At 38.3% G+C, this 17,535-nt stretch overlaps 1 protein-coding gene across 3 annotated transcripts in view; it reads left to right on the top strand.

Moving 5' to 3' along the window:
* Positions 1-17,535, top strand: part of LOC121382718 — a 67,112-nt gene that overhangs the window by 45,024 nt on the left and 4,553 nt on the right. The window contains exons 13-17 of one of the 3 annotated variants that reach the window (XR_005959210.1): positions 895-986; positions 3,462-3,536; positions 6,446-6,599; positions 9,552-9,622; positions 14,436-14,484. Coding sequence is in view for 1 of the 3 variants with exons in the window: in XM_041512267.1 (XP_041368201.1) it covers positions 895-986; positions 3,462-3,536; positions 9,552-9,622; positions 14,436-14,584 (387 nt within the window). In the remaining 2 variants the exon portion in view is untranslated. Of the gene's footprint in view, positions 1-894; positions 987-3,461; positions 3,537-6,445; positions 6,600-9,551; positions 9,623-14,435; positions 15,564-17,535 lie in introns of those variants that run through there. The other 2 variants (XR_005959209.1, XM_041512267.1) reach the window with 2 other exon arrangements.

The following is a 17,535-nucleotide window of genomic DNA, read 5'->3' as shown; positions in this document are numbered from 1 at the left end:
TGATTGTTTCTTCATTTCCCTCAAAATAAGAGATTTAGCTAACAATTCACTATATATATATCGCCCATATTGTTTTTGTAGGTAGGTGGCCTCTTTTTTTTTCAGCGGTGGCCATTTCAAGTGATTTTTCAGTTCCATTGTGCGTTGCACATTACCTGTAACAATACGTAGACATGGTAAAGATATTAAGAGGATTTGAAATGGGTTTAGTAAACCTTCAGAATATTTCTGTGGGAAAGTGCATATAAAAGATCCTTTGCTACAAATGAAAAAATGTAGTGGGTTTCTCTCTAAAACTCTTATGTAAAAGTTACCAAATGTTTGACATCCAATAGCCGATCATTAATTAATCAATGTGCTCTAGTAAACAAAACAAACTTTCTTTCTTTTATATATATATAACTCCATAAGAGTTATGTAACCCGGCCCATAGATAAAAATATCTAATACCAGCTACAAATAATTTAATGGTAACGTACTGTACATTAATTACAGCATTGCAATGTTTTACAAATATTGTCTTTCCTCAACATTAGGAAAACTATATGTATCCCTACAGTCTCAGGAATGTTTTTGTTCAAGAATCGCAGAAACGATTTATGTCCAGTTTTGTATGCAATGGCTCCATTCCACAATATCTCTAGTTCTTCATTCAGCAAAAACTAAAAAGTATGGTTCATAAGAAAATTCTGTGGGAAATGCATGTGAAAAATAATTTGCTCCTAGACCAAATGTTGCAGTTACTTAATATAATAGCAGCTGACAAAGCAATGTGGTTTAGTGTTATTTCTTTTAAAAAGTAAATATAGCACGATTATCAGTTAATAATAAATCTTCCAACGTAAGTGTTGTTCTAAAAATAACCTGTTATTAGTTGCTACCTTCTCATTTCAGGATGCTGAATCAGAAGAAACACTTGCCTGTCAAGAAATGAAGGACAAACTAGCTGGGCTTGGCTTGAATATTAAAGCTGAGACACTGGAAAGGTCTGACATCAGTTAATATGATAGTTGAATATTAAAGCTGAGACACTGGAAAGGTCTGACATCAGTTAATATGATAGTTGAATATTAAAGCTGAGACACTGGAAATGTCTGACATCAGTTAATGTCAAAGTTGAATATTAAAGCTGAGACACTGGAAAGGTCTGACATCAGTTAATGTGATAGTTGAATAGTAAAGCTGAGACACTGGAAAGGTCTGACATCAGTTAATATGATAGTTGAATAGTAAAGCTGAGACACTGGAAAGGTCTGACATCAGTTAATATCAAAGTTGAATATTTTAAAGACATATTGTCACAAAGTATTGCCCAACAATGTATTACCTGCAAATATTTGATTTGTCACTAAAAAATATACAAAACCGTCATATCCCACTTTTTAATATTTTTTGCATAACGGCAGTTTGGAGCACAGACGTGTTTTGATTGACGTGTCCCAATCGTTTGCCAAGCTTCTGTATGAAGAATGCTGATCAACCTCGGCAAAGTAAAATAAGTAAAAACAATGAAAACAGTTTATTTTTAAAATGATAATAAAAATGTTCACTGAATGATAGTAAGCTTATATGCTAAAATAATACAAAATTATTATTGAAATTTAAGCTGTTGTTGCTACAGCCAGTGCTTCACAATTGGTATATCAAAGGGTGTGTAGTATGTGCTATCTTGTCAGTGGGATGGTGCATATAAAAGATGCCTTGCTATTAATGCAAAAATGTAATAGGCTCAAGTTACCCTGATGCGACTCATATAAGATGGGACAAGTCTTTGATACGCTGACAAAGGGTGATAACTGACAGAAAAAATAATAAAAAATTCAAGAATAGGATTGCATTCATGAATAAATTCCACACAAACCCAATAGTTATAATTGCAATTAAAACACACAGTGGTAAGATGTACTTGAGTAGGTACTACTGCAACATACAAGTAGGTATTCCTTCTCGGTGTATTACGTTAGTAACTTACAGGTACTTGGACATGTCGTAATCAAATATTGCTATTCTTAATGACCGTGTCTTTACAAGAGACCTGAACTTTTATATACATGTTTTGCATGAGGCTGGTAGATACTGGGTTTGTATCCCACTTGAGTGGTGGCGGATTTTTCATGCCAGTACTGGCTCCAACTCAGATTGAGTGCACTGCTAGGCTCAATGGGTAGGTGTAAGGCCACATACACCATATTTCACCCACTTCACGGGTGCGATTATGGATGTGTCTGCTGAGTGTATGACCCCACATGGGGGATGATTACCCGGCATGCACTGCAGGTTCCGTGTACTCAGGCTCGGGAGATACCGAGATAGCTCAACTGACAGCAAGCGTGGAGCATGGCCCTGTCAAGTACTCCCATACCGAAATGGAAATACTGCAGCTTCACCATTCACCTCATCATCATCCATGTTTGTAATGTCCAAAAAACAAAAAGTGTCTTTGTCTCTGTGTTAAATGTTTGTGGTGTTTTTTAACAAACAAAAAAAAGAAGAAAAAAAATTGCATTATTTTTCCCCTTGGAGCAGAACTCTCTTTTCTGTGGCAGGGGGATCGCCCCCCCCCCCCCCCCCCCCCCCATACCCAACTGATTATGGACCAGGTCTATGTCATATACAAGTGGCTTGTAAATAAACATCCTGTTTAGTTTTCCACATGGGTTGGATACATCAAATAAATACAGCCTAGATGAAATTTGCAGTTACAGTGTTTTACTCTGTTTTGTGGGACTTTAATTTCATGTTACTAATGTTCAATGTAGCTTCTTGCTAGAACTTTTGGGATTGGGTAGAGTGAGCTGGTATTCTTTCGTCCGACTCCCTATGTCCACCAGGCATTTGTAAAGTTTATATACTGTCCATTATAAACTGGAACTTGGGCCACGATAGATAATCGAGTTGACCAATTATTAGCTTAAAGTTTTCCTGCACTGGAGCTGCATCGTTAAGCAGATTTGACTGTACATCACATCATCAGATGTCTTGAAATGCAAGCTGAACACAGTTCTATAATTAAGGATTGTCTGTTGTTTCTTTTACGTTCATCGGGGTATGAACAAAAAAAATCATCCGCAAACTGTGTGAATCGGCGAAGCCGTTCTCACATAAGTTTGCGGATGATTTTTTTTTGTTCATACCCAGATGAACATAAAAGAAATAACAGACAATACTTATAATTAAATTTGAATGATACATGCTAATAATAACACTAAAACGTCATACTTTATTTTGAATTATTTTTCATCCATAAACAATAACGCGCATTAAGACAACTTGCCCATATAAAATGACGTCATCACATATGACGTTCCCTGATGATGTAATTTTTACGTTCATCGAAAAATGAACAAACTCCCGTTGCTACGTCTGGACCAATCGGATGACGTTACGTTGTAATGAATGTAACAGAAATTTAATTATTATAAAGATGAACAGTCTATACATGGTTGCATTGTTAATTTCAGAGCGCTGTTTCCTCCATCTGGCAAGACACTACACTATGAAATGCAGAGAGACGTCCTACGTTCTCCAGCTGCTGGGTGAGATGCTGCTTTCTTTTTAAGTACACCAGCTTCATGAGAGAACATTATGTCAGAGAACATTATGTCAGAGAACATTTGGTTTTTAAAATCTTGATTAGCAATATTTCGGGACAATTGAAAATTGATTAGCAACTACTGTTTAAATGTTTTAAAATTGTGTGGCAATCTCTGAAAGTTGTGTAGTGAATTGTGACATAATACTGAACAAAATGTTCCCTGTGTGTAGACCTATAGTTTTGTATTCTTTAACATAGTATATGTAAACAGGTATATACTTGTAGTGAGTATGGCAAATAGGGGCTAAAACATGGTTACTTACTATAATACCACTGTTGTTAGAGCATATAACTGGGAAAACCTTGCAAATGGTGATAAAAGCATTTGGACATGGCACAGATGATCTCATTGGGGCTTTCTTCAAACCCTATCAATGAGCCACTTGAAAGTCCAATTTGGCCAGTTTTTAAAATGGCCACCATATTATTCCACCAGTGCTCATATTTATTAATACAGTTGTCTGATTTTAATCATCTTAGTCTCATTCTATATGTTTAAAAATGTGCAGAAACTAACTGATATTTAAAATACTATATATTTTAGTTTCCTTTATGAGCATGCCATTTTGAACTATTCTATACTATACACTTGACTTAAATACCAATCTGCACTGGAATCATTGTCCTCTTCGTAGATACCATCACTTCATGTTTTCATCCACTTTGTCTAGATATATGTATTGCTGGTTTGACCATGTGGGTACTTTCTGTTTGGGGGCTGTGGTATGTGCTATCCTGCCTGTGGGATGGTGCATATAAAAGATCCCTTGCTACTAATGGAAAAATATAGCGGGTTTCCTCTAAGACTATATGTCAAAATTACCAAATGTTTGACATCTAATAGCCAATGATTAATAAATCAGTGTGCTCTAGTGGTGTCATTAAACAAAACAAACGTTACTTTCTGTTGGACCCTTGTTACAATATAACCTGGTATAACCATTGACAATTTTTCAGATATAGATCTAAGATGGCCACCATTTGATTTATCAGAAAATTACCATTTCATTCATATAAGTGTACAAGACCAAACTACATGTATGAAATAAAGTTCCACAAAATAGAGTTCTTACTATAAATTAATTCTAGCCCACTCTGATGTCAGCAAAATATCTGTCTCAAATGAAACCTATAAATACATGATGGCTGCCATATTATGTGTCCCAGCATCACCATTTTGGTTGTGTCTTGACGCAGAAGTAATAAAACGTTCAAATGAAGTTCTTACTATATGTTTGCTATTCTCCCAGCTAACACAATAATACCAGCAATACTTACAATACTTACAATACTAATTTAAAAATGAAAAAAATATTATTAGTCTGAATCTGAGTCTGTATTTGTTTTGTCTTGTGGTACAATTTCTGAGTATTTTGATACATCAGAAACCAATATAGCAAGATATTTATCCAGTGATAAATATTTAGATTGTTTCTACTAAGAATATGGAGAAATGGGAAGTCCATTATACAGTAATGGTCAAAATGTGGCACTGTGGACTATGCGTGCATAGTATATGTTTACCCCCCCGTAATACAATGTTATCCATATTATTGGCATGAATGTCCACATGTTGTGTCCCAATTTGTGTTTGCATGGATGGTATGCAAAATAAGCTAAGTGTCCCATTTTCCCTGCATGTGTCCCATTTTTCCTGCATGTTTCTCATTTTTCCTGCACGTGTCCCATTTTTCCTGCATGTTTCTCATTTTTCCTGCACGTGTCCCATTTTTCCCCCGTGTTGATTCCAGGGCACAAATAAATAATACATGTTGATTTGATAGCTAGTAGCGTTTTAGTCTCTTTTTGGAATTTTGTTCCAGTCAGTGCACCACAATTGGTATATCAAAGACTGTGGTATGTGCTATCCTGTCTGTGGGATGATGCATATAAAAGATCGCTTGCTATTAATAGAAAAATGTAGCTGGTTTCCTTTTTATGACCATGTTAAAATGACCATATGTTTGACATCCAATAGCCGATGATTAATAAATCAATGTGCTCTAGTGGTGTTGTTAAACAAAACAAACAAACTTTTTTTTAATCTTTCCGTACTTGGAGCTGTACCTGTACTTTGATGTGTTCCAGTGGTTTTAATTATGACCATTTCCTTATGGATTGAGATGAGCAGCCTCGTTTTTAGTCATGCACAAGAAGTCATCGGACTCTGGAACAGAATAATGTTTTCCCACTTCATACAACTTGCACCACTGGGGTGGTACCAGAAAACGATCTCAGCTATTGGACTCTAGTTGTCACACTTGCTTAAATACTACTTTCTGGTAGAATGCACAACAAAGCTGTGTTTAATTCTGTTTCAAATAGATTTGGAACAGATTAACATTCATCTCTTTCAACGACACTTCACAAGACTGGCTTTTATTGTTTTCACCCACATAGTGCCATCTTCAGTGAATAACATAAGAGGGCTGAACTGCATGTTTAGATCCATTTCTGATAAATATCAGTCCTAAAACAGTAAAACTTGGTTTATAGTTGCTTATTGAGGTGTTCTATTTCTGAAATAGAAGAAAACGATATTAAAATACAGTAACAATTTGCATTCATATATGGCCCTGTTTGACTGACCTCCTTTACCGGCCTCAGTTGTTAACCATCGGACTTAAGGCTGATAGGTACTGGGTTCGCATCCAGAGAGTTTAACGACTTAGTGGTAGGTGTAAGACCACTACATCGACTTCTCTCTCACTAACCATTAACAACTAACCACTAACACTGTCCTGGACAGAAAATCCAGATAGCCCAGGACAGCACTTTAATTGGTTATAAGCTCGAAATAAGTATAAATCAATTAATCATCTCATTTTATCATCAGTATCTTTTCTTTAGTTTATCATTTAGATGTTTAGTTGTTTCAAAGTTTTATTGAGCAATCAGAAGTGGAAGTAAACAGGCCACCATCACAACCTCTGTAGTGGAGTCAAGACACTATGATTTAACCCGGGTTAGCCATCTACACAGGAAATTAAGCAGAGCTATAAAGGTAACTCGGGTAAAAGTGGAGTCAAGTACGATTATAGAGTTAAAGTAATCCAGGATAAATTTTAGCTCTGCAATTAGCTCCACTTTTTCAGTCTTTAGCTGCTTAACTCAGTAGGATAGAAAACCTCATTTAGATCGGCCTTTAAAGTGATAAAAAAGTAACTTATTTATTATATGGTTAGCGATATCTAACATCCATAAATTTCTGATATGGTGTTCTCAGTTACATATTTTAGATCATGGTATTTACAGATGTAATTAAATTTATTTGACAAGAATTGGTGGAAATATTGTTTGCACATTTATTCTCAGCTACTGGGGTCAAGATTAAAGGTACCAACTACAAAGCACTGGTGTAGGAAGCGAGGGGGGTGTACCCCCCAACATTGTAGCAGCAGCAATGGTTTTTGTATATTTATACATGTATTGACATGTATATAAGCGATTTATCCAGGATTTTTCGCCATGTCTGATGGGATTGGGACAATTAGTATGAGTAAATCATACTTGGGACATTTTCTCAGGCCACTGAATGATGCAGTATGCCACTATTAACTTAATTTATTGGAACAAATATAATTAAAAATGTATTTTGGGAATTTTTAGCATAGAAATTGGGAAGGTTCAGTGCCACTTTCTTTTGAGAAGGGGCCTATGTTCGGACCCACAGAACATCTGGATAAATGCCTGTTTTATAAAAAAGTGTGTGCGTGTGTGTGTGCGCACACACACACACACACTTTTTGGCATCTTCACACACACACTTTTTGGCACCTTCACACACTCACACTTTTTGGCACCTTCCTATGCCCGTGCAATTCATTATCAGCATTACACAAGACCCAGTGCCTGTGAAGTTATTGGAAAATGCAACAAAACATGCTAAAATACCAATAAAAACGTTATTTACAGAAATGAACAGCTTTTAAAAATATTATCTTTGTTACTTACATACATTATTGTTCCTGGTTTATTTATGTTTGAATACCGCTACCATACACAAACAATTTAACCAACAACAATTTCATGAAGTCAAATTTACATTCGGAAATACACCAGCCAAAAATCTCCGTTTGGTTAGGTGTACATGTATCTGCCAAGATATTCAGAGTCAATTCATAGAGAATGGAAGTGTGATCACCATTTGTAAATAATTTGTTTGACATCAGTGTTTTGTTAATAATAACCAAAAGAAACATTATTCCAGGCTTGAGATATAAATTGCCATAAGTCGGGAGCATCACAGATGGCATTTTTTTGCCACTGGTTAAAAATCTCCTCCATGTTGAAAAACTGTATATACCTGGTGTTTATTATTTGCTTTGTGCTTTTGAAAAATGTCTATATACAGCAGTTCATGTGACAGATGCGGAAGCGTCTGAGGCTCCGGGGCACGCTGGTGAACACGTCTGTCCAGTTCGTCCCATAGATGTTCAATGGGGTTGAGATCATTGCAGCACATTAATGTTATTATCCTGGAGGAAATCCATTGTTACACATGCCGTATGCGGCCTGGCATTGTCCTGCTGAAAGAGTTATCTCTGTCAATCCAAAATGGGAAGCATGTGACGGCGAAGAATTTCATCCCGGTAGCGTACAACTGTCAGGTTGCCTTGTACGAACACAAGTTCACTTCTGCCGGTGTATGAGATGGCTCCCATGACACTCCCTCCACCGAATCTGTCAACTTGGGGGACGCAGCTTTTGGCAAAACATTCAAAGTGGTATTTGTAAACATTTTGTCGTCCATCACGTTGCTGTAGAAGGAAACGTGACTCATCGCTGAACCATACTCGCCGCCAGTTTCCCAGGTTCCACCCCTGTACCTTCGTGCACCAGCGAACATGTAAATGTCAATGTTGACGTCGCAGGATGGGGCGAACATATGGTCTCCTAGCCCGTAAACCAGCTTCTCGAAGTCGGTTCGGAATGATTTGTGCAGACACCCTTCTCAAACCAGGTATGCTTCCAGCAGGGTTCATTGCTGTGGCAGTTGGGTGACACAAGTGCAGAACCCGGATGTAGCGATCTTGTGCTGCAGTTGTTATCCGAGGTCTTCCACTTCTGGGCCGGTCTTCAGCTGATTGAAACTGCTGGTACCTGTGCCAGAGACGTGGAATGGTGCTCTGATGGACGTTCATGTGGCGTGCGACTGCTGACTGTGATTCACCTAACTGGAGGCAGCCTATTGTTGCAATTCAGCAGGCTTAGTCTTGGCATTTTGTAACTCGTTTATGTCGAAATGGAAATGAGGCATCATTGCGAGCATTGCGGCTTTAAATACCCATCACTATCCCAATCTTTTCCCCGAGTTTCACATGCATTCGCCAAAATCTTACCATTTCATGCCGATTTCCTGCAATTGTCGCACAATGTGCCACAACATGCATTAAATTTATTTTAGGGTGCATTTGGGCATGCTGTCCATTCCAGGAACATTAACAAATATGGTCATTCAGCAACATTGTACAAAAAAAACAATATTTAGTAAAATCAAACACTTTTCTTCTTTCTCTATCACCTATGCGTTTCTTTTTTGACAGAGTATATTATATTAAATGTTGTAATTTATGCGTTTCTTTTTTGACAGAGTATATTATATTAAATGTTGTAATTTATAATAATTTATATCTGTGGTGTAATCAGTTTTACAAATATTTCAATGTAGATATACATTTTATTCAGTCTAATGAGTGAGTATTTATGAACACAAAATAACTACCTGTCCATTGGGACAACTGGCAAAAAACCAGTCAATTTGAAGACAGCAGTATTTTCACCAATGTTAATGCAAGTAGTGTTTTGACTGGTTGAATGAAAGGTCATTAGGACATGCAAAGACATTGGCTTTGGTTAGTATAGTTGAAATGATAAGATTATGAAAGATCGCATTCATTCCAAACTATGATGATGACCGATTGATTCTATATTGTTTTTTGTTTTGTTTTTTTAGGCTTTTAAGCCACCCCAAATTCTGGCTTCCTGCTGAATACATGAAGCTAAAAATAGCAGAAAAACAATTGGGTGAGTGAACAAGTTTTTCAGATATACTATAATCCTTTTAATTGTTAGAATTAGTTTAATAGTATTGTCTACTAGCTTTACATTGTTTACAATTTTGCTATTAGTGATGGTTTAATTAAGTGAACTGTTGTCTTAGCATGTGAGATCTTTTGTACATTTGAAATTCATCTGGCCAAATATATCAAGCAGAATCTGTGGTGTGACAGGTGCTTTCTGGCCCACTGTGTCACCCAACAACCTGCATGCCTCTTTAATTATGGAGTTTATGAAATGACAGTCCAAGGGATTGTGGTGACTATGCAGCTTCAGGATGAAGGAGTTGTACTACAGTCAAGTAATTTTGTATAGATCTGTGTTTCAACTTTCATACTGTCCCATGTCAGTGTGTGAGATATAGGGAAAACTGGTATATTGAATAATGTACAAAATGTAGATATGTAGAGAATGGGTTTTTTTGGTTGACTGTACAAAAGCACTGCATCTCAGGTTTTGAATATCCAGGGACCTAATTCACTAAACTCTCGCAACTTTGCGATATCGCAGTGTAATGCAAAAAGACTTGCAAAGAGGATGCTTTGTTGTCTAGCAGAGCCTAAAAGCCCCAGAACTGCAAGCTGTATCATATGTACAAGATGTGTATAACAGATAATCAAAACAAATTCCCCATGGGTAGGGTACGCTTCAATACTTAGACTGTGTAATATCGCTATATTCGCCCCCAGCCATTTTCCAATTTAGGTTTCCTAGTTCACAACCTAAAAATAAGTTTAAATTTATTGTTGGTGGATAATACCCTTTCTGACACTGTTCAAGCAACAAAATCTACTATTTCATTGTGATTCGACTTTGGAGCACTTAGGGATTTTAAATATACAACATAACAATGTTACTATGTGGATGCCATGTTTGTGCAGTCCCATGTCTTGTTATCTGGTGGCTCTCGAATTGCTGCAGGAGCTGCTGGACACACTTGTTATCTGCCAATGTGGCCTGGTTAGTGGGTGGGTCGGATTCCTGTTTGTGTGTAAGCTGCTGGACACACTTGTTATCTGCCGATGTGGCCTGGTTAGTGGGTGGGTCGGATTCCTGTTTGTCTGTATGCTGCTGGACACACTTGTTATCTGCTGATGTGGTCTGGTTAGTGGGTGGGTTGGATTCCTGTTTGTCTGTATGCTGCTGGACACACTTGTTATCTGCCAATGTGGCCTGGTTAGTGGGTGGGTCGGATTCCTGTTTGTCTGTATGCTGCTGGACACACTTGTTATCTGCCGATGTGGCCTGGTTAGTGGGTGGGTCGGATTCCTGTTTGTCTGTATGCTGCTGGACACACTTGTTATCTGCTGATGTGGTCTGGTTAGTGGGTGGGTCAGATTCCTGTTTGTCTGTAAGCTGCTGGACACACTCGTTATCTGCCAATGTGGCCTGGTTAGTGGGTGGGTCGGATTCCTGTTTGTGTGTAAGCTGCTGGACACACTTGTTATCTGCCGATGTGGCCTGGTTAGTGGGTGGGTCGGATTCCTGTTTGTCTGTATGCTGCTGGACACACTTGTTATCTGCTGATGTGGTCTGGTTAGTGGGTGGGTCAGATTCCTGTTTGTCTGTAAGCTGCTGGACACACTCGTTATCTGCAGATGTGGCCTGGTTAGTGGGTGCGTCGGATTCCTGCCCCTCTGTATGCTGCTGGACACACTCGTTGTCTGCCGATGTGGCCTGGTTAGTGGGTGGGTCGGATTCCTGTTTGTGTGTAAGCTGCTGGACACACTCGTTATCTGCCGATTGGCCTGGTTAGTGGGTGGGTCGGATTCCTGTTTGTCTGTATGCTGCTGGACACACTTGTTATCTGCCAATGTGGCCTGGTTAGTGGGTGGGTCGGATTCCTGTTTGTCTGTAAGCTGCTGGACACTCGTTATCTGCTGATGTGGCCTGGTTAGTGGGTGGGTCGGATTCCTGTTTGTCTGTATGCTGCTGGACACACTCGTTATCTGCTGATTTGGCCTAGTTAGTGGGTGGGTCGGATTCCTGTTTGTCTGTAAGCTGCTGGACACACTCGTTATCTGCTGATGTGGCCTGGTTAGTGGGTGGGTCGGATTCCTGTTTGTCTGTAAGCTGCTGGACACACTCATTATCTGCTGATGTGGCCTGGTTAGTGGGTGGGTCGGATTCCTGTTTGTCTGTAAGCTGCTGGACACACTCATTATCTGCTGATGTGGCCTGGTTAGTGGGTGGGTCGGATTCCTGCTTGTCTGTATGCTGCCGGCCGACTCTTCCACTTGCACTCCCTCTAGGTGCTCTCTTGCTGTCTGAGGTACTGTAGGTGTTGCTGGTTCACTTTGGAACGTGGAAGAGATACTTTTGATCAGATGCTTTTGTTGCTCAATCGACAATTTTCAAATTGTCCATTTCCAAATACGACAGGGAAAACCCTAAGCCATCACCACATTATTATCTCCAAAGAAAAGTTCTTGACTGCCACCCATGGCTGCGCACAGCCTTCCTCAGCCAATATATGTTCAGCATCAGCAATTTTGTTTAAGACGGACAGCAGTTGTATAGTGTCGTCACAAAAATAGCATGAGAAACGCATTGCTCCACAGTGCAGTTGATGCACACCAACCTATCATAATGCGGTGTAGTATAACAAATATTTGAAGTTATTTGATTTGAAGCCGAATGCCATCTGAATATTTGGTCTTCACATTAAGCAGTTTTTATCAGTTTTCACCATTGATTTAAACGACATTATGGAAACGACTTCATATTTTGTTTTGCCACCTTGGTGTATCAAACCACCCAAAATTGTATTTGATCTTGTGCATCTGATGAAAGATTGCACAGATACAGTTATTTATAAACAACATTTCATGGAAATCTAAGACAGGTACCATGATTACATTCATGTTTACACATATGGATCGTTATATTATCCTGTTAGTCTTCAGTGCTAACTAAAACCAGATACTTGCTAAATGTATTGTAATGTCAGTATGCATATTTTTATATTGTCTCAAATTAGATATATACACAAAGAAAAAAGTTAAGCACCTCTAGATGTAATGAGTACTGAAATAGCCCCATTCGTAAAAACTGCAAATTATGTGACGAATATGTCAAGGATGGTGTTCCATCGAAATAATAGGAATAACGTCCCACAACAGAACGACATGCACGTGCATCATGCCATCCATGCTTTGCTCAAAATGCAGTATCAATACACTGCAATTGTTGCCATTTAACGTCACTGTCTTGCATTGTTGAAATTTAATCATTGAATATGGCACGTCGATGGTTATCAGAGGCCCAAAGATGGCGTATTATTGGTATGTATGCGACCAGCATGACCTTCAAAAGTATAGGACGTCAACTGGGGTATCATTACACCGTAATCAGCAGACTGATACGAAAACACGGGCATACCAATGCTGTAAAGGATCTCCCACAGTCAGGGAGACCGTGTCTGACTTCACAGCGCGAGGACTGGGCCCTGCTTCGGCTTGTACGTCGTCAACCCTTTGCTACATCTCCTGTTCTGAAGAGCCAATGATGTCAGCCAGAACAGTGAGGAATCATCTGAAATTTGTGGGATTGAAGGCCAGAAGGGTCATCAAGTGTCCCTTTCTTGCTGATCATCATGAGAGATGCCGTTTAGCGTGGTGTTTGGCCCAGAGAGGTTGGAATCTGAGGTCCTGGCGAAGAGTCCATTGGTCCGACGAAAGCCGGTTCCTGCTCCATGTCACAGATGGCCGATTGAGAGTTTGGAGACATAAAAATGCTGCCTACACACCCAGGAACATACAACCTATGACTTCGTGTGGTGGAGGTTCAGTAATGGTTTGGGGTTGCCTATCACATGATTGTAAGCTGGATCTTGTCACCATCCAAGGCAACCTCATTGGTGATCGGTACATTCGTAACGTCCTGCAACCAATTGTTTGGCCGCATTTTGACAACTATCCACTCCCCACCAAACCTCTGTACATGGATGACGAAGCTAGGCTACATTGTTCCCGAGCAGTAACAGCTTTACTCCAAACTAAAGCTGTGACGACCCTGCCCTGGCCGGCCATGAGTCCTGACCTAAACCCGCTAGAGCATGTTTGGGACATCTTGGGGCATCGAGTACAGGCACTGACCCCACCTGTAGAGACTCTGGCACAATTAGAGGCAGCTCTTCATCGAGAATGGCAGCAGTTGCCCATGCAGCAGATCAGACAACTTACTGGAGGGATGAGACGAAGGGTGGAAGTTGTCATCCGGGCACGTGGTGGGTTTACCTGCTATTGATGATTTGTGTCATGAATGTTATCTGTGGACTTCAAATGACATTTTTCATCATCAATCATGATGTTGACTTGTGTTTCTGACTCTGCACCTCCATACTTATTGTGCCTCAGTTTTTGGCTCAAATACAGCATATTGGAATTCTTCTCAGAATCATGATTAAAATTTCAAAACTGGATACACCTGCTATGTTTTCTTACTGTCAGAGATGTATTCTTGCAAAACACATTTGTTTTTCCGAGGTTATGTTATCAGGTTTTCAACACCAAACCTCATAAGACAAGTCATTGTGAAAAATACAGGGGGTGCTTAACTTGTTTCTTTGTATATACATGTACATGTATTTATAAAATTGTTTATGAAACAAATACATGTACATCTAATAGCTAGTGAAATTATTTATTATAATTATATTAATATCTTTATAGATATGGAAATAAAATCCTCTTAAGTTATCTTATGTGGTTTGACTAGATGTGCTTTTAATTAGGAGGATTGTTTTAGATAATTTTGATGTTCTCTTTTGTTCTTGCAGCTCGGGCAGAACATACACTGTGGCTCCAGAAAAAGGAGGAAGAACGAGAAGTTAAGAGTGTGTTAGGTCTAACATCTGTAAACAAAACTAAGAAGAGCAAAAAGAAAAGAGGAAAGACAAAAATAAAGCGACCTGCCAGTGTCAGTTGATCTCATTAAACAAACACCTGCTGAACACTTGGCTGCTGCTGAAAGCAAACAGAAGCTACCCAACATACATCAAATCCTATACCTTGTACCAGCTAAATTTTAAATAGTTTTTCAGACCTTCATTTTTAAGGTGCACGTGTGCAATCACACTTCTACAGCACACATAATTTCAATCTGACGAGTATAAAAAACAATGCATGTTACACTTAAGAAACCGCTAACGTAAATTAATTTTGTATATTTATTGCCACTTTATACAAAATCGGCAGTTTTCTACCTTCTGTAGCTGATAGTCACTTTTAACGGTATAGCTTCCATGCAAGCTTTTAATAGTATTCTCACTGCTAAGCAAAGCAGAAAATACTGGTTTAATAAAGAAATTCTTTTGCCTACCAGTATTTAATTTAGTTAATTAGAAGTACATGTAGTTTACTTTTTCAAAGGTAATAGATCACAACGTCTGATATAGGCTCACTCATTTATATTGTGTATATAGTTATGAAAAAATGGAATTGAATTAAATAGTGCTTTCCGTAGCCTACACAAATGAACTCATTATGGAAATCAGTGGAGTCGGCCAAATTGTTTCGATCAGTTTATAGCAGTTAGCCTACAAAGCTTGCGTGAGGTCCTGCAAATGGCAAGCGTGCAACACAACTTTAAAAAAAAATTAATTAAATTTAGCCAGACAGTTCAAGAGTAGAGAGAATTTAAAAAAAAAAAGAGTAATAGTTAGGTACATGTATGTAGGAATAGGCCTAGGTCTCATTTACCAAAAACGTCTTTTTGATTTTTGTGCATCTATTTTTTTTTAAATAAAAAAAATGAACTAAAACTTCATTTATATGTTTATATTTCAGCCAGAGATTAAAACTGATAAATGTACATCTGTTATTTATGCTGGTATGTACATATTATAGTAACAGTAATCATAGCCGATTATTTAATTTTTGTTTGTTTCAATACATGTACATGTACATGTAGTTGTTTGTTATAAAGTGACAGGCTAAGTGACTAGAACGTGATTTGATGCACAGTACTCTGTGGTACATTGACCAATCGGAGCTATTGGGGTCAGATTACTTTTACGCTTGGTCATCTTGTTATGAATTCATGATCACAGATGGTTTCTTTTGTTTAACAACACCACTAGAGCACATTGATTTATTAATTGGCTATTGGATGTCAAACATTTGGTAATTTTGACATATAGTGTTCGAGAGAAAACCCACAAAATTTATCCATTAATTAGTAGCAAGGGATATTTTATATGCTTCATCCCACAGACAGAATAGCACATACCACGGCCTTTGATATACCATTCATGGTGCATTGGCTGGAACAAGAAATAGCCCAATAGGCCCACCAACAGGGATCGGTCCCAAACCGACTGCATCAAGTGAGTACTTTACCACTGGGCCATGCCTTCCCCCCCCAAATCACAGATGATGTCAAAAAATAATATTTGATATTATAATTATGTCATCCCACATTTGGATTAACATCCTTTGTAATGACAGATATGACAACGTAGCGCCGACTTGACATAGACATCAGAAACGTTCGGAACCATTGAAAAAGTGAGGTCAAATGACTTGTTACAAAATGTTGATGGGGTGGTTGCATAATTTTTTAATTAAAAATGCCATGTAAATGCCAATGCCCCAACGAATACTATTTGAATTAATTGTAGGCCTATGTTAACAAGTTATTTAAAAAATAAAATTGAAATAATATGAGGGATGAAGTTGAGTGGGTAGTTATTCCCCGAGATGCTTGGGTCGTAGAATTAAACCTTCGCGGACCCATTGGGTTTTTCCCGTCCCTGCCATTACCATGACTGGTATATTAAAGGCTGTGGTATGTGTGAAGATCAAACTATCCTAATGTTGTAATGCTATGATCGATCCCGTCGGTGAGCCCATTGGGCTATTTCTCATTCCAGCCAGTGCACGAAGGAAGGAAATGTTTTATTTAACAACACACTCAATACATTTTATTTACAGTTATATGGTGTCAGACATATGGTTAAGGACCACACAGATATTGAGAGAGGAAACCTGCTGTCGCCACTTCATGGGCTACTCTTTTGATTAGCAACAAGGGGTCTTTTATATGCACCATCCCACAGACAGGATAGTATATACCACGGCCTTTGTTACACCAGTTGTGGAGGACTGGCTGGAACGAGAAATAGCCCAATAGGTCCACTGACGGGGATCGATCCTAGACCGACCGTGCATCAAACGAACGTTTTACCACTGGGCTACATCCCTTCAAAGGCTGTGGTATGTGCTATCCTGTCTATGGAATGGTACATATACAAGATCCCTTGCTACTAATGAAAAAATATAGTGGGTTTCCTCTCTATGACTGTCAAAATGACCATGTTTGACATCCACAATGCGATTATTAATAAGTCAATGTGCTCTAGTGGTGTCGTTAAAACAAACTTCTTCTTCTTAATGTTGTAATGATGACATTCAAGACAAGTTGATTTACACAAACATGCAGCTGTTCATCAAACCATCTTAACAGTATGTTTAAAATTGTCACAATTAGAATGTCATAAAGTGGGCTGGTTCCATAATTATATATCTATTCATAAAATGGTTCAAAGGGAAAAGAAGTCTGACTACAATATTGAACCAAACTGAACATAAAATTAGATGAAAAGATTATTGGTTTATTGATTCATTTTTGCAATATATGTCTTAAGTGTTTTGAGGCGTGCAATTTTTCAAAAACTAAGGTCTGGTTTTTGTCAGTAATTACAGTTTGGCTTCATGTAAAGAGAAGAGGAAATGTATTTTAGAAACAACAATTTTTTTTTATTAACATTATCAAAAGCCTTAATATTACATGTAGGAACATTAAGATATCAAATAGTGATACACACAAAAAGAAAGAAAACAAAAACAATTCCACATTAACATTTACCCCAATAAGCT

The sequence above is a fragment of the Gigantopelta aegis genome, chromosome 10 (assembly GCF_016097555.1).
Source record: "Gigantopelta aegis isolate Gae_Host chromosome 10, Gae_host_genome, whole genome shotgun sequence".
Lineage (NCBI taxonomy): Eukaryota > Metazoa > Mollusca > Gastropoda > Neomphalida > Peltospiridae > Gigantopelta > Gigantopelta aegis.
This window is presented reverse-complemented; position numbering and strand designations above follow the sequence as displayed.